The 27843-nt window shown below is 38.7% G+C and overlaps 3 protein-coding genes across 4 annotated transcripts; 1 reads left to right on the forward strand and 2 right to left on the reverse strand.

Annotated features, from left to right (window-relative positions):
* Nucleotides 1-170: 170 nt before the first annotated feature.
* Nucleotides 171-5018, reverse strand: LOC136258862 (uncharacterized). Its single transcript, XM_066052213.1, has 3 exons — nt 4900-5018; nt 1062-1307; nt 171-602 (listed from the first exon to the last, which is right to left on the reverse strand). The coding sequence occupies exons 1-3, from the start codon at nt 5011-5013 to the stop codon at nt 342-344; spliced, it is 621 nt and encodes a 206-aa protein (XP_065908285.1). The 5' UTR covers nt 5014-5018; the 3' UTR covers nt 171-341.
* A 525-nt stretch (nt 5019-5543) lies between these two features.
* LOC136258435 (E3 ubiquitin-protein ligase XIAP-like) lies at nt 5544-11611 on the reverse strand. The gene is made up of 5 exons (XM_066051749.1): nt 10592-11611; nt 10033-10230; nt 7074-8343; nt 6429-6650; nt 5544-5976 (listed from the first exon to the last, which is right to left on the reverse strand). The coding sequence occupies exons 1-3, from the start codon at nt 11609-11611 to the stop codon at nt 8074-8076; spliced, it is 1488 nt and encodes a 495-aa protein (XP_065907821.1). The 3' UTR covers nt 5544-5976; nt 6429-6650; nt 7074-8073.
* A 136-nt stretch (nt 11612-11747) lies between these two features.
* LOC136258861 (uncharacterized) lies at nt 11748-27537 on the forward strand. 2 transcript variants are annotated; one of them, XR_010703056.1, is made up of 11 exons: nt 11748-12039; nt 13068-13326; nt 14380-14439; nt 14492-14601; nt 15644-15729; nt 16060-16167; nt 17474-17681; nt 17733-17776; nt 18015-18176; nt 24330-24513; nt 27497-27537. XR_010703056.1 is itself a non-coding variant. In XM_066052212.1 (10 exons), the coding sequence occupies exons 1-10, from the start codon at nt 11850-11852 to the stop codon at nt 24432-24434; spliced, it is 1332 nt and encodes a 443-aa protein (XP_065908284.1). In that variant the 5' UTR covers nt 11748-11849; the 3' UTR covers nt 24435-24569. The 2 variants fall into 2 exon arrangements, 1 of the variants encoding a protein (XP_065908284.1); XM_066052212.1 differs by lacking the exon at nt 27497-27537 and having other exon boundaries at nt 24330-24569.
* Nucleotides 27538-27843: the final 306 nt, after the last annotated feature.

Genomic DNA, 27843 nt, shown 5'->3' on the forward strand with positions numbered 1-27843 from the left:
GAGTCCACCCATTTCAATTTCTTTGGCTAACAGTACATTCAAGTTCTCAAATGCAGAAATTGTTTCCAGCTAATACCCTGGCAGTTACAATTAAGTAATTCAGCTCAGGATGTAAGAGGGTTTCCAACAGCATGCAACAATAAGTTACCAGTAACAAAACACACAAGGTCTGAGCATCAATCTGGATCTGAATGAATAAAAAAAGAAAGCATATGAATGTACAAAAAAATATATCTAGAATCCGTTCTTACAAAAACCTAGAAGAAACTGATTTCATGACGGAGGTAATTTACATAATCACATTGTTCACTATAAACATGTAGACAAGTATTAGACAATGATCACATCACTCTTCTGATGTCTCCAACACATTGATTACAAAATGGACACTTCTGATACTTCACAATCTCATCAGCACAAGTTCTACACACTGTGGCATTACAACATGTAACCAAGAACACCAATATCTTCATATGGTCACATCGGTAACAAGGATCATCCTCCTGCTGTGGCAGTTGGACTGCCGTCACTTGTTCATTGTGTACACTTGTGTACTGTGATCTCGGGTTACTACTAGCAATCGCAATAGCAGTGCTGTTGACCTGGTGAAGTGAAAATACAACTTATAACAGAGATCATAGACTGAGCTCCCATATACCCTGTACGAGGCATATTAATAATGATATAACACCCCATTTTTCTTATAATATCAATTGAATGTGTGTCTAACAATGTCACTGGCAAATTGAACTAGCTTGAGCTCTCGGCATTTCTCACTGAACTACAAGTGAGTTCATAGCTATTGGCAAATACATTAGGACATTCATGAATATGGGTGTTCAGAGTTTTGTGTGTAAAGCACAGCACAAAATCCTTACACCTTTATGGTTTCATGTTGTCATTATGCCAAAACTTTATGAAATACCCTTCTATATAGCAATCTAGAATTCATTAAGATGGCCTAAGTTAAAGACATTTATTGCCACATCAAATTTCCAATACGTTTATTCATACAAGACTTGCACATGTACTTAGGACATTAAGATTAGAGCACAACTCACCACAAAGGGTAGACACCCCTCCATAATTGCTTCTAATTCACTACATTCCATGGGTATTCCACATCTCATCTGTTCTTGTCCATTACGTTGTTCTGACTGGTGCAGGGAGACACTTGCTGGAACTACACTGTCTGAGTTGTGAGATGACAATTGATCCATGCTTAGTATTTCAGTAACACAATCTGGCTGAGGTGGAAAGGACTCCATATTAGGAGTTGGAGACCTACGCCCATTTTCCTCCCATTCCTGCATCAGAAGAAACATGGCGGCATATAAGTTGATATTTGCATTATACTCTGGCAAGGCAACTACATGTGTACATACAGAGTGCATGCATACTTTGTAAGCAAAAATTCTCACTACAAATCCATCAGGAGCAACATAACATCCCAGAGCAACACCTTGAGGCACAATGATTATTATTACGTCATACCCTCATGATGAATCCCTTTCATGGTGAACGTTTTTAAATTAATGTATTTATTAACTCACTTGAATCTGATTAACTAAACAAGTGTAACAAAAAATTTGGAATTTTCAATATGAGTAGGGATCAAAGTAATAAAAAGTACTGAAACAAGTGAGATTTACCATTCGATGCCTTACTACTACACACATATCTTACTAGAACTGCAGAGGGTCTTGAAATGCTGAAACAAGTGACATTATCTACCACCTGAAGTCTTGCTAGTACACACAATCCCCACTTCAGTGCCATTGTCTATAACTTCTCAGGAACTGAAGTAGGGATTGTGTGTACTAGCAAGACTTCAGGTGGTAGATAATGTCACTTATTTCAGCATTTCAAGACCCTCTGCAGTTCTAGTAAGATATGTGTGTAGTAGTAAGGCATCAGGTGGTAAATCTCACTTGTTTCAGTACTTTTTATTACTTTGATCCCTACTCATATTGAAAATTCCAAATTTTTTGTTACACTTGTTTTTGTACTTTTTATTCACCTGCAGCATATTAGCAGAATCTCCAGGATTACATGCACGTTCTCAATGTAAATGCTAGTAACATAGTACAATGGACTTTTATACAGACCATACAGCGAGGTGTGATGTAGAATGAAATCTTTCTCAGCAGAAATAGTTGTCTTATATTTTCATTACCAGAAATTGTTGACTGCTTTATTGAAATGTAATTTTTTTTTTTTCTTGTAATTTGAGAAATCTTAATATGTGATTCTCATCTACCATCTGTGCACTGCTCATTTCTACAACAAAATCTATTACAAATGCTAAGTTCATAAGGATGCAATTGCAAATTAATTTTATCATGGTACTAATTTTGCTGAAGTAAATTGTGCATAGAAGTACCATGCATTGTTATAATAGCTACCAGTTATAGCTTAAGATTCATCAAAGCATTAACACATCACCACACATCTACCCTGATTTGTTGATAGGCGATGATCGGTGTTGATGATGAGGTTAGGCTAATTATTTAGGGAAGCCAGAGGTGATACTTAGAGCTGTGCCTGTAGTGCAGATAGACACTGCATGTCCCTCATCCAAATTACTCTTGATACACAACTATTTATAATTATAAACAAAAATACTGCAACCTTGTGTTGCTATGTTCTGTCCTGTGTCATGCTCCTGAGTCACTGGTGGTGTAACTTTAACTTCTGTCCCAAATTGGCTGCCTCCATCATCGCTTTCTTTGTTTCCACGCCCCCTTCTTCTCCGTTGAACAACTCGCTCTTTCTCAAAGTCTACTTTTAAACAACACGTGTATTCGAATAATTTAGTGCGACAACCTTTCTGGCCGGCTAGTGTTTGGGCCCCGCGCTAGCGTAAGCCGGGTGGTGAAGCCCTACCATGCTGGTGATTACCAAGGCTGATGGCCGCAGTAAAGAAGGATAAAAGGTAAGACAATAGCGCACACACTGTATCTTTAGCGCTATGTCAAAGGTTTCTTCTTGCAGAAATTTTGAGCGTTTCTGTGAAAGAATTAGGGCTGTAGCAGTACCCAGTTTTCCGATGCGCTTGACTGAACGCGTCAGTCAGTCAGTCAGTCAGTCAGGCAGTCAGTCAGTCAGTAGAAAATTCGCTCGGATAATATATTTTTTTAAATTCGTAGAAATCCATTGGATGCGTTTCGAGCTGTTTTGAAAGCATAGGTGTGTTTTGTTTTCATAGTACAATGATGACAAATCGCCGTTATAGCTTAGAAAGTCTGCTTTTCGTGCGATTTTTTTTGGCGGGAAATGATGAACCTTGATGATCCCTACCATTAAGTACTACCGTACTTAATGATAAATAACTTTCCATTATACGGGTGCAAAATAAAACAATTTTAGTCAGTGATTCACCAATTGAGTTACTGTAAACAAGTTCATTGATATGGTAAACTCAGCACATGGTCACTGTTGGTAGTTTAGTCTCGAGTCAATGTAGTTCTTGTGGTGTATATATCGAAATTAACATTCTTTAGGTCTCTTTGTCAACCAGATACATAATTATACAAGCATAAGAAAAATTTAGGAATTTTAGATTAGATTAGGGACAGTGTATAATGCTGCAATAGAAAGTACTGAAACAAGCTGGATCGGAGTACTATGTAATGTCCAAATACTGTAAAGCAATAAGAAGTGAATATCCTTACTGACTGTAGTACAATAGGGATATTCACTTCTTTTTTTTTTTACAGTATTAGGACATTACATACTACTCCGATCCAGCTTGTTTCAGTACTTTTTATTGCAGCACTGTACACTGTCCCTACTCTAATTTAAAATTCCTAAATTTTTCTTATACTTGTTTGTGAAGTTGCTTTGCAAGCTCATGACCACTAAATAGCCTGTTTTCACAAAACCAGTCACAATATTTTAAAAGAGTTAATCACAGCACTATTGTACTAGATTATGACTCATACAATAACAACTGATCAGTGGGCGTGGCTCTACATAAGCCTGCAGACAATAATGAATGTGGATTCATGTATACCTACAGACTGGTGAATGGGTGTGGCTACCATGTCTACAGACAGTAATTATGTAAGTGAGTGTGGCTCGCAAAAGCAGGGCTACGCTATGACGTGCTACTACACATCCACATCGTTACACTAATTAATTTAGCATGTGGGGTCAGATCCGGATAATCTGTAAAGCGGGACCTGGATGATCCGACTCAGTTTTAACATTGTTACTAAACTATATTTATTGACTTACACATTGCTAGTTTGCCACAAGTACTCTAATTACTTTCTGAGATTGAACTTTGCTGTATTTTGGCAGGACGTATATGCATTCGGGTATACAGGATGTGCCTTTACCCGTATTCATAGAGAATAAGTAAAATTAGTGCTACATTATACATCTTATCAATGGGATTTACTATCATGACAACTATCGTATCGTGATGCAATTATCGTCATTAATCGATATAGTTGCCAACTTATTATCGCACATCACTACACTGATGTACTAGAAGTACAATACAACATGGTACATGACTAGCATACAACATTGCAAGCTCTTGTATCAAAAAAGTACAGTGTACAATGACATCTTGGGTACATTTTTCTCTAATTATAGCTAAAATCTATACCTAGGCTTATAACATGGTATAAAGATTCTATATCATATCACAGAATAGAAAATTTTATCAGATATACTAAATCACATATCACTCTACCTACAGCGAGTGTCTGTACACCACCCCATTGGGTGAATATATAGGTAAAAGGTATTATTTATGGTTTTCACTTTGATTACTAGCCAGAGTTCAATCTGTTTGCCTAGAGGGCTAGGTAAGTAAGCCACTGCTTCGGGGCGCGCGATGCTTGAACATGCACTTCAATGTAAACGGGCTTGTTACCTACAACATACCATATGATTAATGTGGGAGACATCATACGGGTCTGTTCTGTCACCGTTGACCTGTGGTACTGGTTGGTTGAGGTGTTCTGGTGTAGTTGTATCTACATCTGGAGCGAATTGCATTCCAGTAGATTATTATTATTATTATTATAATTGCAGGACTCTGAAAGAGTATACGTGCAATATAGTATGTAGTTAAGTAGTTAATTAAGTATAAAAAGAATTATAAATTATAAATTGTTTAAGAAATCAACCGCTTCAGAAAGTTGTTGGTCTTCGTACAACCCTACTGGCTCAGGCGATAATCGGTCCTCCATGATTGCATCAAACTGATTGTTTACGTCCGCCATGTGCTTGGCGGGAAAACTCATTCTAATTACAGAGCACCCAGCAACAGGAGAGTGTTTATCTAAGCAATGGTATATCAGCTGATACAATTGGTAACCCGATCACTTATAACAATAAACACTTTGTAAACGTTTGCTGACCATAAAATCATAATAGGCAAATAAATGATGTCATGCAATTACTGTTATCCTAATGGCCAGGTCATACACAATGTATCATCTGAAGTTACAAGTAATTCAGCTCAGGATGTAAGAGGGTTTCCAACAGCATGCAACAATAAGTTACCAGTAACAAAACACACAAGGTCTGAGCATCAATCTGGATCTGAATGAATAAAAAAAGAATACATATGAATGTACAAAAAAATAATCTAGAATCCGTTCTTACAAAAACCTAGAAGAAACTGATTTCATGATGGAGGTAATTTACATAATCACATTGTTCACTATAAACATGTAGACAAGTATTAGACAATGATCACATCACTCTTCTGATGTCTCCAACACATTGATTACAAAATGGACACTTCTGATACTTCACAATCTGATCAGCACAAGTTCTACACACTGTGGCATTACAACATGTAACCAAGAACACCAATATCTTCATATGGTCACATCGGTAACAAGGATCATCCTCCTGCTGTGGCAGTTGGACTGCCGTCACTTGTTCATTGTGTACACTTGTGTACTGTAATCTCGGGTTACTACTAGCAATCGCAATAGCAGTGCCGTTGACCTGGTGAAGTGAAAATACAACTTATAACAGAGATCATAGACTGAGCTCCCATATACCCTGTACGAGGCATATTAATAATGATATAACACCCCATATTTCTTATAATATCAATTGAATGTGTGTCTAACAATGTCACTGGCAAATTGAACTAGCTTGAGCTCTCGGCATTTCTCACTGAACTACAAGTGAGTTCATAGCTATTGGCAAATACATTAGGACATTCATGAATATGGGTGTTCAGAGTTTTGTGTGTAAAGCACAGCACAAAATCCTTACACCTTTATGGTTTCATGTTGTCATTATGCCAAAACTTTATGAAATACCCTTCCATATAGCAATCTAGAATTCATTAAGATGGCCTAGACATTTATTGCCACATCAAATTTCCAATACGTTTATTCATACAAGACTTGCACATGTACTTAGGACATTAAGATTAGAGCACAACTCACCACCAAGGGTAGACACCCCTCCATAATTGCTTCTAATTCACTACATTCCATGGGTATTTCACATCTCATCTGTTCTTGTCCAAGATGTGACTCTGAAGAGACGCTTGCTGGAACTACACTGTCTGAGTTGTGAGGAGAAGACAGCTCTTGATCTTCAGTAACACGATGAGGGTGGGACTCCATGTTTGGAACAGGTGAGCCAGGCTCATATTCTTCCCATCGCTAGCAGCAGAAACAAAGAATAGTAAATGTTTAATGTAATTCAGTATGCATGTAATTTTGAGTGTTAACATTATCTCTGATGAACAAACATGTCCATCACAAGGTTACATGGGATGTTGGCAACCTGCCAATGATGTGGCCCATAATTGTGATTGAATTATAACTAATTAATTGGTGTGATTAACACAATGGCAACTTGCTACAGTATCAAATAATGCAATTTTTTTAACTTGGCACTTAGCTGCTCATCTCCAATCCCACTATAAGTTGTGATCCCCCTATTGTTCGACATAGATGTAGCAAGTACACTGTAACATTCATCATCCATGACTGGTAGGGCAAATTAGTTATTTGAGGTGGCCTGACACGAATTGTGTATAAGTGATGTGTATTTCGCGCACCCGCGTCACATGAAAAACGTACCACATGGCTGGTGGAGCTGATATCACCCGTGTCTTCTCTCTCGCCGCTCTGTGGTACTGGCTCGCTGTCATGATGCTGCAAGCTCAGGCATTCTTCCGCTCTAGGAAGTAATGGGTCTTCATAAAACCCTACTGATCCAGAAGATAACTGGTCCTCGAGCTGGTCCTCCATAAGCACCTCGAAGTGATCGTTCACATGATTTGCGCGGGAAACTTGTTTTAATTAAAGTGCACCAAGCAACAGAGTTTGTATAAACACTATCAGCTGATTCATGAAGATTAGTAACTTGATCTTTATAGTACTTCGTAAACGTATGCTGAGCATTAAATCATAACACTGTGATGATATCAGTGTGGTAATGAAGCCCTATTGATACAGCTTGGACTACAGGTGCCGTACACAAATCAATTTGATGGTTGCTGTTACCGTAATGGACAATGCAACACTGTGTCCATTATTTGTCTTCATGACCTGAGGTTGCTTCTGTTTTCTACTGGAGAAGATTGACATGTACAATGACATTGGTACAGTACGTGACGTGTACAACAATGGTACCTCCTTTGCACCATCACCCAGATAAGTAGAATTGTGATTTAGTACAAGATACAATTGAATACACATTATTTGGTATTATTAAGATAAAAATGAAGGAATATAATACTGAAAAGTGAGAGATATACCGTACGCAAGGAAATTTTGACATAACAAAAATTTGACGAATTCAGACTTCAGCAGATTTGACGAATAAAATGTTGACGAAAATCAAGAAATTGTAGGCAAAACCTGTACTTTTAAGGGCGCTTATAAACATTTAACGAATTAACTGATTCGTCAATTTTTTTGATGTCAAAATTTCCTTGCATACGGTAATGTACAAAAATGATTACTGCAATATAAAATGTTATGTCAATTGGGATTGATTGCTAAACAATAGGGTGCCAAACAGGTCTATATAAAAACTACACAAATTACATCAAACGTTCAACAAGGGGTGTGTGCATTAAGTGTAAATTTTTAAAGTACCATTGACTGGTGTACGACAAAAAGGACAATTTCCTCCAATGTTGATAATCAGTTGTGCACATCTTGCACATATTCTAGCATGTCCACAAGGTAGTAAAGCAGTGTCCATTTGTAGCTCATAGCATACATAACAAATTGGAGGGGTGGTAGGGACGCCATATTGTAGAGTGTCCATACTGACCTCCTCTCCTTCAATACTTTCATTCTCCAATGTCTGGGATAGGTGATCTGATGGTTGGTTATTAGCCTATGAGGAAGATAACAATTGGTACATACAATGAAACTTCTTTTCTCTACAATTTTGGTCCAACATTTTTACTCTAAAGGATGACCATTTTACAGTTAAAAATTCTCCCAGTGTCCATCACAGAGAGGCTATCATGTTACCAGACCCTACCAAATACCATACAGTAACAAATAATACAAACAGAAGCCACCAATGCCACAGTTAAAAATACCCTCAGAATATGGGATATATCAACAGAGCTTCATGCTCTACATCCAGGCCCGTACGCAGGAAATTCAAAAGGGGGGTTCTAAATTGAGGTGGTAGGTGATCCCAGATGCGGGGGTCTGGGGGCGCAGCCCCCAGACGCTGAGAAAGATTTAACATTCAATGTCCTGAGAATAGCCTCAAATTGCTTAAATGCAGAAATGCATGCACTGATTAAATAACTTCTCACACATTAGTGTTGACACAAATTCCACTCAACATGGGCCCATCACACACTAATACAAACAAGAGATTAATATATGGTTGTAGCGCATGTACACTCCAGCATTTCTAAGACTGCTCAGGGTCATTCATTTCAGCTATAAGCTAAACCTTACATTTCACCATTGTCCAAACATGGATGATATAACCACAATAAGGCCAATATGAAAACAACTGACGGACTCACACACTTGACACTTTTGAATTCATATCATTGGATGCAACAAGCCAGGCTTACTTGTGTTATAATTGTTGCTATAATTACAGTCTATCAGTCACAGTGTCCATCAAGTCTGGTGCTCATCATTGCTATTCCGGGCTCTTATTAGAAAATATTTAACAAATTACGATTGGAATTAATCGAAATAATATTAATAGTAGCTCTCAGTGCAGTATGATCGAGGATGGCTCGATGGATAGCCTTATTAAGATACTGTAAGTAGAATAATAGAAGCCTTAGCGATAGAGAGAAAACCACTGTCTGTATTCATACATCACAGGGGCGGATCCAGAGTTTGGAAAGAGGGGGGCATCTTGCTGAAAAATGCAGTTGAAGACCAAAAAAAAAAAAGGTCACAACAATAATAACTAGTTATCCTTTACCAAATATATCACGTCTGTTATGTAAAATAAAATCCTATTTATAGCTTCATAGGTAAGCTACACTGCCTCATGAACATTGTGACTACTTTATTAGAGTAATTGACTGCTCTATTAGAGTAGAGTATCTCGATCTTGTATGCAATTTCTTGAAAGGGGGGGGGGGCATTTGCCCCAAATGCCCCCATCCTGGATCCGCCATTGCATCATTAAAGCGGTTTCTACGCATATATACACAGATAACCTCGAAGCGCTATGGTTAATACCGCTGGAAGCCACACGCGGTTCAGCTGGTAGAAGCCATGGAAGTTGTGTGATGAATGCTAGAACACAGATTATAGTTGAAAAGATCGTTTTACAGTAAAAATAAAATTTCCAGTTTAAAATAGGGGGTTCGGTCGAACCCCCTCGAAGAACCCCCCCTGGGTACGGGCCTGACATCAGACAAGAATTTGCATGTTTTTATCAACGACCATAATTACAAATATAGAGTGTATGGCAGTAGTTTCTTTTTACCCTGCCAACATCTAACCTTATCACAGACCCTTGGACTATAGGGAGAGTGTCCAGATTAAAATTAAACTTTCTACCTCACAAAACACATCAATCAAATGCCCCTACTTTCGTTGTTCTATCATACACACCAGTGTTAGTGAGGGATAGTCTACTCCTCTCAATCCCAGCTACCTGTTGTGATGATGAACCAGGTGTTGTCTTGTGTGGAGTAAGTGTTGACTGGTGTAGGAATGATGTTCTAGTAGTTGTGTCAGTGATGGTGGTGGAGTGTGGGGTAGCTGGTACTGGCTTAACGTATGATCCCTGAAGTAATAAATTTCATGGTAAAGTTAATGATACGTCTCATAAACTTCAAACAGGTGTCACTCCTATAGCCACTGTTTGCAACCACTGTCACAAAGTCAGTGAAGATCAATTTTTTGATTTTCGCATTGCCTTTAATTAAAAATTGTCAAGCACTACTTACTCACAAAAGCTTTGACTGTCTTCTTGAAGGTTATCCTTTGCTTAAAATAATTGGTTGATTTTCATTCCGACCACAGTTGCAGACCATATTAAAGTGGCTAATGGATCTTGTTGGTGTCACATCCTCCTCCCCCCAACCAATACATAATACATTTACATCTTATATTTATGTACTTAATTGTCATACTATAGACAATACCTGTGGATCATTAACATATTGATGTTGTGGTCCAGCAAAACTTGCTAGTGAAGGTAACTGCATTTCCCCAACCCTCCAATACTGATAACTCATCATGCTATGATGGTCACCACTGATGTTTGGTGTACTACCTGAACTCTGTGTTACACTGTCAGCCCTACTGCTTGGAAGAGACTGAGGGACAGTCCCCAACGGTGATGTAGCAAGAGGTGATGGCAATTGGTTAGGGGGAATGGATGCCGATGATGGTACCACTGAAGTGCCCGATGGATCAATAACAAACCCAGTACTGCTTGGTATTGAAATTGTAGTCATGTCATTGTACAATAACTCGGTGAGGAATGGACAGATGGGACTAATTCTCAAGTGTCTGTCAATCACATTGTCAGTTCTCTTCCAATCCTGTAGGACCACATGACATGAGAAACACTTTACTACATCCCGACGAGCTATCATGTAAAATCCTGCCTCTGCTACCTCTTCTTTTGGTAGGACTCCACCCCAGTATTTGAATGATTGTAGTCTTGTAGCTTGGTCAGTGTAGTCGGGAAGATGGAAAGCACTGGCACCTTGTTCCAGACCAGTTACTACAGTATGAGATCTTGAGTTACGTCGTAAAGGGTTGGGAGATTGCAATCGTCGTATACTTGAAGTCATTTGAGGGCTAACTGGCTGCCTTTGGACTACTAGGTTACCCCTTTCATGCCTCAGGAATTGTCTGACAAATGAACAAGTAGGACTCTCCTCTTTGTGTCTCAGTAATGGATCCATGTGTTTAGTCCACCCATCAAGTTTGATGTTACAACTGAAGCAGTAGACAAGATCTTCCTGACCAGTATATACAAACCCTGCCTCTGACATTGAATGAGCCTCCAGTGGTCCTTCCCATGACGGTGGATACCTCGGTGGATACGTGAACGACTTCAGTCTGTCGTCTAGTTCCTCGTATTTGAGTTTAGGACCTTTAACAGGATCGCCAACTGCGAAGAAACCTTCAAAAACGTTTCTTGGCAGCGCCATTAGCCCAGCAGCTTCCAGCTAGTACGTTACATCTGTGACTATAATTATGTGTTTTGGAGAGCTTTTGCTATCACTAATTTTCTCACGTGAACCATAGATAATAGACACACCTTGTACAATGTGCTATGTTATAGGCGCACTCTAATAACAGGGTGCTCAACCGTATGCTAATGAATTGGTATAGTTAAGATACCCTCAACTTGTGACTTCACCATTAGAGGGATTACTCGAATAAAGGATGGATGATTCTTTTATTGATTGTACCTGTAACCTAACCAACACGTCATACGTGTTGTGTAAATATGAGAACGACAAAAACGATGTAGTGTGCAATGGAGAGACTTTTGAGAGTAGCCAATACTACGAGCCCGGTGAAGGACTGTTCTATATCTACATGGGCGCCTATGTTATTGCCACATGTTTCGCAGGTGAGTAAACAACTTGTGTACACGAAACAGAATTAACGCCCACTGTGAAAATTGCTTATCTCAAAGACAAAATAACTATCCCTTTAGTGGTTGTGACGTATTGTCCCAATCACACCTTTTTATTGTGAACCTCTTAAATATTGCCTTTTGGTATTTCCTGAGAACAAGATGTGATAGTACTAGTATGAAAACACTTGTGATTGTGGTTTATTGTACTGCATATGAACAACTGTGTATACAACAGGATGATCAAACTATAATATAGAAATGATACTTACTGCAATAGTGAAATACAGAGCTTGCCTACTTATATAGTTTCAGTGGCTGGATTAAAATTCCAGCTCAAGCTAAGATACAGATGTAAATAGTGACCTTGGTAACAAATTATGTGATGGCATGGATATCATGTTCCCTGCCATAGTCATGTTGTGTTTAGTGTATTACCATGAAGTTTCTAAACAGATAAGACAACTTTAACCCTTTGAAGCCCTTGAATGCACTGGTACATTTAGCCCACTGACACCAGTGTGTGTTTTTGTTGGTTCCGTGAGTTCTTAATGCCTAGAGAGGAAAGCTGTTAACACACAACTACCAGTAGTTTGTACAATACTTACAGGCCAAGTAATAATCTCTGTGAAGTTTGCAAAACTTTAACGAGAAGGATGCACACCTTTCGGAAAAGTCTGTTTCTGATAGTCTGATTGAGAAACAGTATCAGATTTAACATTAAATTCAGCATCCATTGATCTATTACATCACGTGATACTGTTATGTAGTCTAATATGGTGGATGGATTAATTAGTCGATGGGAAAATGCTAGCATAAGTTCATGATCGCAGCGGATACTAGATTTTCGTGTTTATTAAGAACAGGTCATTCTTTTTACACATGTTTGTTTATTAAGACTTTACAGCATAAGTGCTGTAGCATGTTTTAAGGTATTTGATCACAAAACAAATTTTTTTTTGGGGGGGGGGGGGGGAGTTTAAAGACCCTTACAGCCTTGTCATATTTCCCTGTTGCCATAGGAATGATGTCTGGTCTCACCATCGGACTGTTATCTCTTGACATCACATCATTGGAGGTGTTAGCGAAAGGAGGGCATCCTTCTGAGCAACGTTATGCTAAGTGGATTGTGAAAATTGTCAGACATCACCACTGGCTGCTGGTGACATTGTTGCTTGCTAATGCTTGTGCTGTTGAAGCCATGCCAATATTCCTAAACCAAATAGCCAATGAATATGTGTCAATTATTGTGTCTATCACTCTAGTGTTGGTATTTGGAGAGTAAGTATGTAGTGTGTGTGTGTGTGTGTGTGTGTGTGTGTGTGTGTGTGTGTGTTGCAGTGTGTAGGGATTCTGCAATATTCTTGACAGGTGATATCAAGAGTTAATAATAATGGGGGGAATTCCATCGTACAATATGATATTTCCTATTTTATGTCATAACATAAAATTGCATACAAATTTGGTTGTACTTGAACAACAAGTGGCCATAATTAATAAAGAGCTATATAGTGTATTGGACCGTGAGTCACACACCTTTGACATAGCGTTGCTGTATTGTTAGTGACATCGTTGTAGTTCTTAACCACCATAATTGCTTTTCACTGACTTTTGACAAATTTAGGAAAGTCTTTTATAATCAGAGTGTAGTACCACTGGGTAGCACCCAAGGTACTGGTCACATACCCAGCCACGTGTTCAATGAGCAGTTACCTACTCAAAATAAACTACAGGCGCTTACATTCACAGCCATAACTTCTGTTTGGATTAGTCTACAGAGTTGGGATTTGGCTTACAATGTTCACCATGGACTGGCAGCTAGATCGACCAAAGTTTAGTTTTCGCCCAGCAGTTACTTGCGCATAGGCAGTTTTATTGAAGAAACGGCAGCAATTTTGTTTATGTCTACTGCATTGTAAACAAACGTACATGACATGCAAAGCATTGGGGCTACAGAAATGAAACAAAGATTTTCAAACTCCCCATGAGTAGGCGAATAAGATGGTGTATAGGTTTAATTGATTTGAGTCTTCCTTCTCTGAGTAATGGCTTGATTAAAACTTGCGTAAAATTTTCTTTGAAACACGTAATTTCGCCTAGTCACTGTACAAATCGATTTCCTTGCTCTTCCTACTGTCTAGCTCTGTAATTCCAAAACTACTCACCATAATCAACTGAAACTTTGGTGAACCATTCCTTGAATAATGCTGATAATGCTGAGAAAATAAAAGGAAATTCAGAAGTTGTGCTAACTAGACAGGTTTTCGCTGACATGGTCACATATGTAATGTGTGTATATAGTGTAGTATTAAGTATTTTCTTGTATTTTCCTAGGGTGATACCTCAGGCACTCTGCTCAAGGTACAGCTTATCTATTGGATATTACTTGTCACCGTGAGTTCCTTATTATTGCCCACCACTGCTTGTTACCAATGGTAACCACTAGGTTAGTCATACTACTAATGATTGTATCGTTCCCCATCTCCAAGCCAATTGCACTCTTCCTAGATTGTGCTATTGGGGACCATGGGACTGGAATGTATTACAGGAGACCAGGTGAGCTGTGTTACCATAGTAACTGGTAGACATCTGAAATATTGCTAATCCTAAAATTGGCTGCAGGACTCAGCATTATTTCCAGTAGACTTTGTTTCTGGTATATAATAAATGTTCACTGTTGCAAAGCAACCCTTTGGCAATGAATATAATAAAATGGGATATCTTATTGTGATAACAACTGAATTAAATTTATGGACACAGTGTTCTAATAGTGGAAAGGTGAATTGTGGCCTTTCTGCACTTCCTCTATGGACCTTAGGCACCCTTGGACGTCATACTAGTGTCTCTGTTCACTGTGATGATTTTTGGGTGCCATTTTGATTGTCTAAAAGCACAAGTACATCTGGTGCTGTATTGTTTTGACCTGTAGTTTGATACTCAAAGTGTCAAATATTGGCAGACAATGATATCCTTAATTTATAATTATCCCATTGACGGCCAAATTCTCAGGGACCACTGGCCAGATTGTGTCATACTAACCATCCAATACACAAAACTACTTAGTAATATATCAAAGTACTCATTATGATCTAAGGAGGGTTTGTGTTCGTTTACATAACAGTAACTGCAATGAAGTTATCAAACAGCTAATCTAGACATTGGTAAAAACCGAACAACAAAACCCAGCTAACTATAAAGGTGTTTTACACTCCATTGAACTATTCTATATGGTTTACTTACAGTGTGATCCATTCCACAGCTGGTTTCTTTGTGATTTGTTCTATTTTGCTGCATATTTACACACATGTCCACCTGTCACATTTACACACATGTAACCGTGTCACATCCAGGATATTCAACTTTACCTGTCTCCATCGAGGTATAGCACTTTCTTTGGCTGTTAGTGGTTTAAATGCTGGCAGCTTTTTCTTCTTCACAATAAGCACTGCTGAGTTAATTGAGTGAATAAGGTCTATTGCAATAAGTGTGGCTAAAATTCTTGGTCAACAAAGTGCCCATGTTAAAAGTGGTGCCCCAGTGTATGTGTGTGTACATATAATATTGTTGTTATTTGAAATGTGTTCTTGTTGATAATTAGAACTTAGTGAACTGGTAAAACTACATGGCAGACTTAATGAAGACAATGAAGACCCTCTAACTATTGATGAGATCAGAGTTGTTAAGGTTAGTTTGTTAGCCACATGTGACTTATATATAGATTGAAGCTGTTGCTCAATTTGAGGTATCCTATTGATGTGTAGTCTCATAAGTCAGCTGTTTTAAGAGTGTGTGGGTATTTTTAAAACAGCTAGCTCACAATACTAAATGATGTGTACTTGTGTGTGTCATGATTATTGTATGCCACAGGCTTCGGAGGCACCCAACAATCTAGTTGTATAGTGTGTGTAGTGGTGTCCATCCAATGCCATCCTCAGTTCTGCTACAGTTCCCTGATACAGAGTAATATCACATTATTCAAGACATGACATCGACTACAGTTCCCTCTCAATATAGGGTGCTCTAGAGCTGAGAGAGAAGAAGGTATTAGATGTGATGACACCAGTGGACGCAGTGTTTATGTTAGAGCTCGACACTGAACTAGACCTTGATGTGTTGAATGAGGTGAGCTGTAGATTGAGAGTTGAGTGTAGAGGAAATTCTGGTTCTGGGCTGTGTGGCTCCTTGGACACTTAGTCGTCTGGGGATCAAGTCGCTACCTGATGTGATTTTTTCTACATTCACAAAATTTTGATTTTAGTTTCAGACTCTCGCTATACAGGCCTTAGCCCCTTATGTAGCACCCATGGCCTTTATTTAAGACCTGCTGTATCCTTGAATATTGAAAATGGTTCACACAGGAGTGCTATTTTAGGTGTTGTTCAACTTAAACCCTTAAACTAGCAAAGAACTTTGGGGGGAGGTAACTTAACTCTTATATATAGCCTAAAACAACACATTGTTCAAAAGTCTGTTCACTGGCCTACTTGGAGAAGGTTAAATGAAGTAACTACAGTGGCTTATTTGTTATGAAGCAATGATCAACAGCGAGTCGCGTCTCCGGTTTCAAGATTCTTGCCACATCTTTAGTTTCGATTGTAGGTTTACTCATGTACATGTAAGTCATATATGGCCTGATTGAAAATTTTATGGCGAAACGAACAGAACTTGTTGCAAGTTGATAGGAGCAACCACCCATCGAGTTATGGTAAAGGGTTGGCTAGTTTTGGCCTCACTGTTTAGCGTTAGGGAAAAACCATCATTTTAATCCTTGTTACATCACAAGTAGAATGATGTAAATCGTGTAGCCATAGGATGGATGCTTTGAAAGGTACAGCACTTTGTGCAAGGTACATGTATTTGGCCAGTTTTCTGGCCTATGTGGGTTTGAGGGTTAAGGACAAACAAAGCTTGACAGTGCTACTCAAGTTCTTGTGTATTGTACCTGTGTAAAAGTTGTATATTAACATCTCATATATTAGGTTGTGTAAGCCTTTCAACACAGTACAGGGTGCACCCTTGTAGCAATTTGACCTCTTGTACCTGTAGTAGTGAGACTAAACTAAAAAGACAACCTTTATGATTCGTAGCTTCTTCAATATTAATCTTATAATGTGATTCATGTATACATCTAAAAGAAACTTTTGTCCTGTCCAGCAAATATGCTCATAAAACATATACTACTCTAATAGAACACACAGATTGTGGTGGATAATACTTTAGTTGAGCAGTCACTTTAGTGAGTGTTTGAATTAGTAAAACAATTATGATGTTTATAAGAATACGTCTGTTTATAAGAATACCTTTTACAGTGAACCTTGTCTAAAATATAAGGTTAGAAATTGATCCCAAAGATGACTAGAATAGACAGGAGATTCCACACATAGTCGCTTTTTGTTTAATGGTTCATGTTTCTCTTCTAACCCTACAGATATACGATCAGGGTTATTCTCGTATACCAATCTATGAGGAGACGAGGGACAACGTTGTCGGGTTGTTGCTGGTGAAGACTTTGATTAGAATGGACATGTGTGACAGAAAGCCAATCAGATCTGTTATATCATCATTACTGGCACCACGTTATTGTCTGAAGGTCACACCATTGTACACCGCTCTGAACCAGTTCTTTATTGTAAAGAGTGAGTGTGATGTACTGTGATGTAATATGATGTCGTGTAATCTATTTATAGCTCACCTGTTCTTTGTACATGATACATATCCAAATAGAGGAAAGGTAAGTTGTGAAAGAAGTAATTTTGGTACTTTGTATAACTTTTGTTACTTTGTAAAGATTTTTAAACCACATAATCAAGATTGCTTTGGGAAATCTGATTTTTCCTCATTAATAAGACCACCTCATTATAGTGACCATGTCAAGTAGAGGCCATATTTTTTTGGTTCTATTGGTGCCACTATAAGTATAGTTTTGTTCTAATTGTTCCATACCATTAATACAATATTGTTCCATACAGCTTATAGGTATACTGACATTAGAGGACATAATAGAAGCCATATTAAATGAAGAGATAGTTGATGAAACTGATATGTTTATTGATGTCGTCAAACGTATTCCAGTGGTACGTCGCCATGAGTACCGTAAGAGAGCACATAGTCTCATTGCTCCGACCAAAAGTGTGAGTTGTTTATGGTGTGGTCTAATTAGGATAGGTACCATACATGTTGTAATATTATTTTACAGTGATTAGCACAACTAGATATAGTAACAAACTTATAGTCAATTGTCTTTGCACATTCTTCAAATTCCATTTTATTGCTTCTCTGTTGTCTATAGTAACGAAAGAGTGGACAGCCAAAGTTTTAGCCTTTTATTTTTTGAGTTACAGTGCTAGACATATAAACAACAATGCTATAAATTACAGGCTAACAATTAATCGATTGTGACTGAAACAAGTTACAAAGACACTTGATCTGTTCATTACCGTAAATCAGGAAAATTTAGGCATAGAAAATTTTCAAATTTCATGCAACATTTTTTTGTCACAGGCATAATCGGCAAAAAAAATTTTGACGGAATACCAAACGTTAATATTTTTATGTGCTAATTATTCGTATATAGTTAAAATGATTTGTTGTTTTTGTTTTCGTCGATACAGCCAGTGCCGAAAATTTTTTTGACAGCAAATTTTTCCTGATTTACGGTATGTCCATCAAGGTATTTTTCCTGTACGCACAAAGAAGGCCAACAAATTATGATAGTCAACTTTGTTTTGGTACATCTGCATACAGCTACCTGCTTGATAAGGTGTAGGTAGTCATCAAATTATGGGGTGTAATTTTGACCATAGTAAGAAGTGTAATGTCACAATAAAATTAATATGTTCTAATAGAACGGTCTGATCACTGTTTAACATGACTGTTATATTAGAGTATTTACTTCACCAGGAGCACATAAAATCCTATGGACAAGGGAGCTTGTAACTCCATAAACAGCAAAATTCATACATGGCTGCCGTGTACTATATAATAAGTAGCTTTTAAAATTTCGGATATTATGCGGAGACGCATGCTCAAGTACATCACGTTTCTGCTGCGACAAAGCGAAGCTATGGAAACGAAGTTCAATGGCACTACAAAGGAATAGTAGCACAGGCTGGGTTTGATGTATCTGTGATACGCATCACTTTCCGCCTTCCCAATAATTTGACCTGGGAGTCCTCGATCCTGTTATTATTGGCTGCAGTAGCCACCGCCCCTGCTTTAAAGCTGTGACCTGAGTAGCCTTTCAGGCTTATGCTGCAGTGAGTAGTGCTTCTTTAAGTTTGACTGGGCGAGTGAGTGGTGTGCCTGATTAAAGCGAAAAAGTGGCCCTGGGGGAGTCCCCCTGATAGTAATCCAAGCCAGAATGGCAGACACTGGGCAAAGGTTATCCTGTGTCGTCACTAAGTAAATCTCTGATCCCTCTCGGAATGGGTCTGTTTTCAACATCTTCAGGTGAATTTTTAGCAATTGTGGGTTGTGGATGTTATTGACTGTGATGTCCTAAGGGGAGAGTGTCACTGCCATATCGTAGCCGTCGACCCTCTTGGAACAATGTTCTCCCAACCACATGAAGCCAAAGAAAGCCATCGTAAAGGCTGCCCAAAGCATTCACTTATCATCATCAAGGGTGGTTCTCTCCCATGCCTGTCTAATCTGACAAAGGATATTGGGTCCAAGAGGTAGCCTCTTCTATGCAGTAAACTTTGAGGGGGCAGCTGCTTGCGTGATGCATATACCCCTCAATACTTGCTGTAGACATGGCATCTCCCTTGTCTGGGGAGGAGAAACCCTCCGGGAAACGTGAAGTTGTCGCACTCCTGATAAGTAGACTTTAATACTTCTGTGAGCTATGTTGTTCATGACTAAGTGTACCACATCTCTGCAGAGTACAATTTCCATAGCCAGAGTACAAGGTTGATTAAAAGATCTGCATGATTCTATATATTTTCTTACAACAGTCTCATGCACTCTTCAAATAGACGGGGCTATTCCTTTCACCAAATAGTGCTCCACAGCTCCATCCAGTGCAGCAAGGTTCAATCTGGCCGGACAACCATGAAGAGTTGGATTAGTGCCATGGGAATGGTTGATGGCTCTGGTGCTGCCTGTAGAAAAATTGAAGTGAGACAGATTATTTGGGTGTCCAGCCCAACGAAGTTGAAACCAGGATGTATCCACATAGGCAGCACACCTCCGATTTCCAGAGGCATTTAGCACACCTCCGATTTCCAGAGGCATTTGTGATCAGAGTAGCATACGCTGGTGCCTGTACAATAACCCCCAATATAAACACTCCATTCCAGTCCTCCACGGACTGATACCATCACTCAATGTCAGAGTGGGCTTCAACATTAAGGTGTATTAAGTGGAGAGGTCGATCAGACGGCTTAAAAATACCCTGTTTGTGTGAACAACCTTGGTTGCATGGGAAAGCGACCCTATAAGTGATAAGAGTTCACGCTTTATTGCAGAAGTCTTCTCTCGCCATTGGGTGAGGGATTCTTTGAGATCCACTAACTTACATGCGGAAAACAGAGTTGAAGTGACACTGAGTCAATTTCAATCCTCAGGAATGTCAATGCAGTAACGGGACCCAGTCTTCTCGGGTTCCAGCCACAGGCCTGCCCCTCTACAGATTGTTTGCATGGTTTTATTTTGCATGTTCTGTAATACCCTGGGGAATAATGGTAAAAAAATCATCTAGATAGTATATTGTCCAAGACACTCCATTGTTGAGCATGATATATAGAATTGCATCAGCAATGGCCGATAATAGTAATGGAGCTGACCTTATCCCAAAAGGTAAAACTCAAACGACCATCCAAGACATTTCTAAAAGGTGCCTGTCCTCTGGGGCTACAAGGATGTTACGATAGGCTGTCCAGACCTGTAGGAACTGGTGACGTACATGACTTCGCCGTATGTTCGCCTTTGCAGTTAGAGTGTATGTGTAGTCTCTGGCACTTTTTGAAAGTGCAGCTCTTAGTATTATAACTAATATAGATCACTGGAGATTTCCCCTTTGTGTTGGGCGTGTCTGCCCTCTTTGGCACCTCGGATGCTGGTGGTGTCATTGCACATGATGTTGACTGGTGCTCAATAGAATGGCAGAATTTACACCAAAGCTCTCCTTGATCTTTCCTCATTGACGTAAAACACTCAGCATACAGGCCTCCATCTGCCTTAGCCCTGGGTTAAGGGTTTTGGCTTGGCGGTAGTTGATGTCGCAGATGACCCAAGAGGGCCAAAGATACTTTAATGAATACCGTGCGATATTGCATTGACGTGCCATGAGATCAAGTATTCTGTGTGGTTGGGTTTGTGCCACCACTGCTGAGTACAGCCCAAAACATTGTGCCCAAGTCTAAAAGTCTTGGGGTAGGAGTTTGCAATGCACAACTTCACGTATATCTAGCAATACAACTTGGCCCTCCATGCACTTGGGAATAGTACAGGAATTACCCTTGCAAGAGGGGAGGTCAGCAAGGTCATTGTAGTCTCTCTGTTGTATCTGCTTGATAATGTTGGTGGGGAGGGCTGTAAGACCCTCTGCTATTGACACTAGAGGTGAGCTGTGGTGCTGGGGGTCTCTTGCCAGAATTCCACACAAGACCCAGAAATAGGTTGGTTTCCTACCTCTTCAGATTGCCTTATGTTGGCCTCCAGTAAGTCTGCAGGTGGAGGGAGGGTTACCAGTTGGTTGCCTGTGAATGTGTAGCGGCATGTAATTTTGTGTCATGCTCACTCCGGAGTACTTTAATATCTTCCCGTTGGTTCTTCAATAAGGTAAAAATGGCTCCTAAACTTGCTGTCAGTTTTTGGTGTCCTTTTCCGGCTTTTAAGAACCTCAATTCTGCTCTACTGATTTGTTCCTCCTCCATCTCCAAACACAATTATGATATGGTTGTGCCACCATTCATGATTGCAATGTAGTTACAAGTATGTGGGGAGGGGTCCTTTGTGTTCTGTCTGACCTGTTGCCCAGTGTAAGCGACATACGTGCATGTATTAGACCTGTTGAAAAGCATAATTATTATGGAGGCGTACACCTGAGTAAGGTCAGAGAGGGTATCAGTGGACCCCTAGTGTACATGGCCTGTGACTTGATTATAACCAACTGTCTGTTATTAACTCATACACCAACATTGTCAAGTGTGTAACAGTGTACTTATGGTTTCTACTCTTGCATTCAGTAAGGAGGTGTGTTGTTGGACTACAGGTATGGAGAAGATGTGTGTGTGTGTGTGTGTGGGGGGGGGGGGATACAGGTGCTGCTGGGATGTAGCTCACTGATAATTAGTTAAGTTGCACCCCTCCAAGAGTTGCTCAGCAACATAGTTGCTGTAACTGGGGTATGCCCACTGAGTAGGTACAATGGTAGCCCGTGTAGTTATGCACATTGATTGTAAGACATGTGCCTTCACGGGGGAGGGTCAAAGTGATCAAGTGGCAACTATTTAGTAGGTGGGTGTGTGCTCACTGGAGAAAAAATAACTGAGAGCAGAGAAATGCTGCCTGTGAATTGTGTTTGGTGAGAGGACACCGGTAGATGGGCTCACTGAGAGCTATGAATGCCACCTGCCTCAGTTGAGCAACCAAGGATTTCGGCTGAATCTGTGAGCCCAGGAACTTGTGCTCGCTGAGAGCTAAGACCAGGGAGTACTGACTGGATTGTGACAGTGGAACATCTTGCAAGCTTTCACCCAAGAGCACTGCTCAATCAGGGGAGGGCTTTGAGGATGATACGAGAGAGAAGCATTACCAAGATCCTGCCCTGTGAGGGGAACTAGATGCCCTTAAAAGGAAGAGTGAAGAACCCTAATTTGTTACCTAAGAGGGTCAATAGCTACATGCTGAACCACCCCACCTAACTTAGTGAAGATGTTTTTAAAAATACATAAATGATAGTTAGCAGCTATGGGGAAGAAGGAGAAAAAGTCCAGAAAAAATTATTCCCCCCTAACTACTACTAAGACCGCAGGAGGTAATTTCACCCTATGCACAACATGGTATGACATAGGGGAGACGTGGGGAATCTTGAACATGATAATTGGATGTTGGCCCTGTGAGAAAATGAGTCTAATGAGAATAGAACTACAACTTACCACTCAAGGAGGGCTGTTGAAGGTTGACTCCTGCTAAACTATCACCTGAGTTGGTTTCTACACTACTAGCTCCCGAAATAGTGTTTGAGTTGGCTCCAGCTGTTCTGGAGTTTGACTGGTTGAGAGTTGTGCACATGAGTTGTGACCCCGACCCCATGGCTTCTGGGTATGTCACTGTCCCGGTAATTATAGCCTGCACGCCTTCCGGGTGAAGAGATGCTTCTGCGATGACACTACTAGTAGTTCAAAAGTACTAGACAGCAGTCGCCGAAATGATACAACCAACAAAGTTCACTTGTGTTGCTATATGACTGTGTTGTCATGGGAATTACATATAACTTCCCTCCACAAGTGTGGGCTCACGTGCTCTGTCGTGTTTAGTGCTCATATTATATACAATTGGGCGTTAACCTCTTAAACTCTATATTTTGCCCATAGTATTGGTAGTGTACGGAATTACATGCTCCCTTGTCCATAGGATTCAATGAACTCCTGACTTCACAAAGTAGCCAAATTTAAGTAGGCTATTGTCTAATAAGGTTACTGTGCAATTGGTTATATGCTTAAACTAGATAATTTCTTAATGTGTCATTTGTGTACAAGCCTATTATCAAGAGTTCATAATATAGAGAGGGAGGGAGAGTATCCAACACTGTATTACCTGGTCAAAACACACTGCGTTCAAAGATTGCGCAATGACTATCAGCACCAAAACTTATTAAATCGCTACTGAAAGGGTGTTAATTCTATTAAAGCAAAGCACTAAGAATGCTTCCCTTTGATAAATCAACACCTATCAACGTTCTTCAGTAGGTGAAGCCAGGTGACGAATTTGTATGGAATTATACTGAAGTATACTGAAATATTCAGGATATGATGCAATCTTTGAACGCAGTGTGTTTTGACCAGGTAATACAGTGTTGGACACTCTCCCTCCCTCTTTATATTATGAACTCTTGCTATTATCTACCTCTTTAATAAGGTTGTGCTATTGATGACAAATTTCTTATTTATTGGTGCACCCTTACCTGTATACAAAAATGTCTCATAGCAAATTAAGGGCACAATAGAAAGTGACACTCTTAGTCCCAATAGTTTTGATTCTGATAAGAATATTCTAGTGTAACAACACTCTGCACATGTTGTCAGTCACATCATTACAAAATTTTGGCCTTGTTACAGAGACGTCCCGAACGTGTCCACTTCAAGAGAAGCGCCACTTCCATGCCAATGGGTGATGGGTGTATACAAGAAACAGATGAGACCACTCCATTGATGCAGAATTGATTTATGTGACACAATGATCAATAAATACAACTTCACCCTACTATTGTTTGTAATTGTACGTCTGCTGTTTTCATTTCATTTAGTATTTTTGAAATTGATTGATAAAAACAGTACAAATTAATTGAATATAAAAGAGTTCACTTGTCATCATAAAAAACAATAATACAAACAATAAAAAACAAATTGAAAATGAGCTAAATAAAATTACATTTTATCCAGATATTAAATGTCTGTTTGGATTGGGTAACCAAAACACTGGTAGACTACAGGATAATTTGGTGTGTCATTGATACTGGTGTCTTACAGTATGGACATCGTTGACTTGAATGACTGTGTTACTTTGCAGAATGCAAAATTACACTATTCACAACAGTTTTCTTCATAATCCATTACTGGATTAATAAAAAGTACACAAACTAGATGAATAAAAAATTGGAAATTTTAAAATGGGAATAGGGATCGCTGAAAAAAGCCACAAAACAAGAAGGGATCGCTAGGGTGGTAATGTAAACCACAAATCCCTATTTTGACTCACTTTAAAATGACAGAACATGTAAGTAAAGGTTTATGACAGAGTCAAAATAGGGATTTGTGGTTTACATTACCACCCCAGCGATCCCTTCTTGTTTTGTGGCTTTTTGCAGCGATCCCTGTTCCCATTTTAAAATTTCCAATTTTTTATTCATCTAGTGAAATAAGGAACTTGACAATGGTGATTTTGTTCAACCACTTAGTTATAACACAACAAACTCGTATTAAAAGCCTCAACAATGACAGATTCCCGACTTGCTTTATACACTTATAGAACTTTTCTACAGAGTCAGACATTATATTTCCTTGTTTCCTATCACCTGCCCACACCACTTTGTGCTGTAAATTAAGTTATCTTCTAGAAAATTATTTCTGTAGTTAAGGGCTATGATAGAGTAACCAGCTAGCCACTCTAGTATAAAACTTAATAATAAAACTACAAGCACTAGAACTGAAGTCCATAATTGACTCTTGCTAGTACAGGAAGGACCTAGTCATCACCAGTGTTGGGTGAGTTACTTTTTACAAGTAACTAGTTACATATTACTTGCAACAGAACTATTTAGTTACAGTTACATATTACCCATAAAATAAAGTAACTATAATAATATTATATTTGTGTCCACAGCCTTAAGCTGTTACGTTTGAAACTACCACTTTATCACGTGACATGATTGCGTTGTTGGACAATGTGCAAATCTTGGTTATAAGTAAGAAGCTGGTGAATAAGCTTCATTCAGTAGGCTTCATTACTTCGTTGTGGCTAGGCATTATTCAGTGGATTACTAACGAGATTAGTAACTTCGTTACTTGTAGTAATAATATTACGTAATATTAGACTCATTACAGTAACTTCATTACTTAGGTAATGCATTACATTTGTAAGTAAAGTAACTTGAGTTATATTACCTGTTTTTATAGCGTATTTCGTTATATTACTTAGTTACCACAAAAGTAATCATATTATGTAATGCATTACTCCCAACACTGCAGGTAGCACATGATGGTCACATGAAATGATTTTTGGATAAGATGTGAGATTAGTCACACAATACAGATTTGAGCACATGAGTGCATTGAGTAATGTGTAACTACTTTACTTATTCTTAAGAAACAGTTACCCTAAAATGGCTGATACTTACATAAACGCAACACTTGTAATATTCTACAATGCAAAAAGATAACATTATATGCAAGCCTTGCATTGCTAGATAAAATATGTGATAGTTACAATACTTGAGTAGCTGTGTTATACTAAATTTATACATACCTTGTCAACAGAAGACTACTACTCAGTTTTGTTTCCTTGTAAATTTAAATAGATTGGGGTTTTTTTATAGTCACATCACATGTACAATTTACAAAATGGACCTTGTACCCTGCATTTAGTGTAATTGTTCTTTTAGAGTACTTTGTTGCTATATATAGGGTGACTAGTATTGCCATGGTCCAGAAAATCAGCTTGACAGAAGATGTTTCAGAGATTGGGTTAAGATGCTTTTCCATACCAGATGCATGGATGTGTACAATTTAGTAAAGTCAGTTTTAGTGGCTTAGTTGATATGCAGTGAGGTTATGCCCACTTGTGTTGTATGCCCTATATGTAGAAACTCCATAGTGTCTATATATAGCTTAATCTCATAGTGCCTATATATGGAAATGCAACATTTATAAATTGTGGCTGTTGTAAATTATATCTGTGGTAATTAAAGGTTGCTCCACAGTTGTGGGTTATAAAAGCAATTCCTAGAAATTGTGAAACCACAACACATTAAAATAAATTTAATAAATAGCTACCACAAAAATGTGTAAAACGTAAATAGGTCTGGCTCCATTCCTGATCAAAAAAAAACAAACAAAAAAAAAAAAATGAAAAGTCACCAGGTCAATTTTGGGGCATTGGTAGGACCAGAAACTTTGCACAGCCTTACCAAACTTTCATGCATAAAACTGTGATTTGAAAGTTACCCTGTAGTTGTACTGCCTGTCACATCCATTTTTAAGGGATAGAAATTTGATTACTGTTTCTGGTGCCAATGTGTTTTAGTAGAGTAGGTCTAGAATATATCAGCATAGCTCTGGGTGAGAATTAAGTCACTGTTTGATGTACGTTACTATTCTGTGCTAATAATGGAAAATTTTATCTATTGCTAGACCCCTACCTGTATACAGAGCAACACTCTTAACAAAGTAAGGACACAATTTCGAATTCGCCCCAATAGTTTTAATACTACACGTGCATACAGCAATTAATTAATAATTAAATGAATACCCTAAGTCCCAAAGTGTTTGATATGGAGTGGTAATGACACATTACACATGTCATTGGTCACATCATTACAAACTAATTATGGTCCTGTTACAGAAACGTCCACTTCAAGAGAAGAGCCACTTCCACCTCACCAATGGGTGACAGGTGTATATAAGAATCAGACGAGACCACTCCATTGATGCAGAATTGATTTATGTGACACAATATACAACTTCACCCTACTATTGTTTGTAATTGTACGTCTGCTGTTTTCATTTCATATAGTAATTTTGAAATTGATTGATAAAAACAGTACAAATTGATTGAATATAAAAGAGTTCACTTGTCATCATAAAAAACAATAATACAAACAATAAAAAAACAACTTGAAAATGAGCTAAATAAAATATTTACAATTTATCAGATATTAAATGTCTGTTTAGTGAACTACAACACTGATAGACTACAGGATAATATGGTGTGTCATTGATACCGGTGTCTTACAGTATGGACATCGTTGACCTGAATGATGGTGTTACTATGCAGAATGCAAAATTACACTATTCACAACAGTTTTCTTCATAATCCATTACTGGATTAATAAAAAGTACACAATCTAGATGAATA

The sequence above is a fragment of the Dysidea avara genome, chromosome 6 (genome assembly GCF_963678975.1).
Source record: "Dysidea avara chromosome 6, odDysAvar1.4, whole genome shotgun sequence".
NCBI lineage: Eukaryota > Metazoa > Porifera > Demospongiae > Dictyoceratida > Dysideidae > Dysidea > Dysidea avara.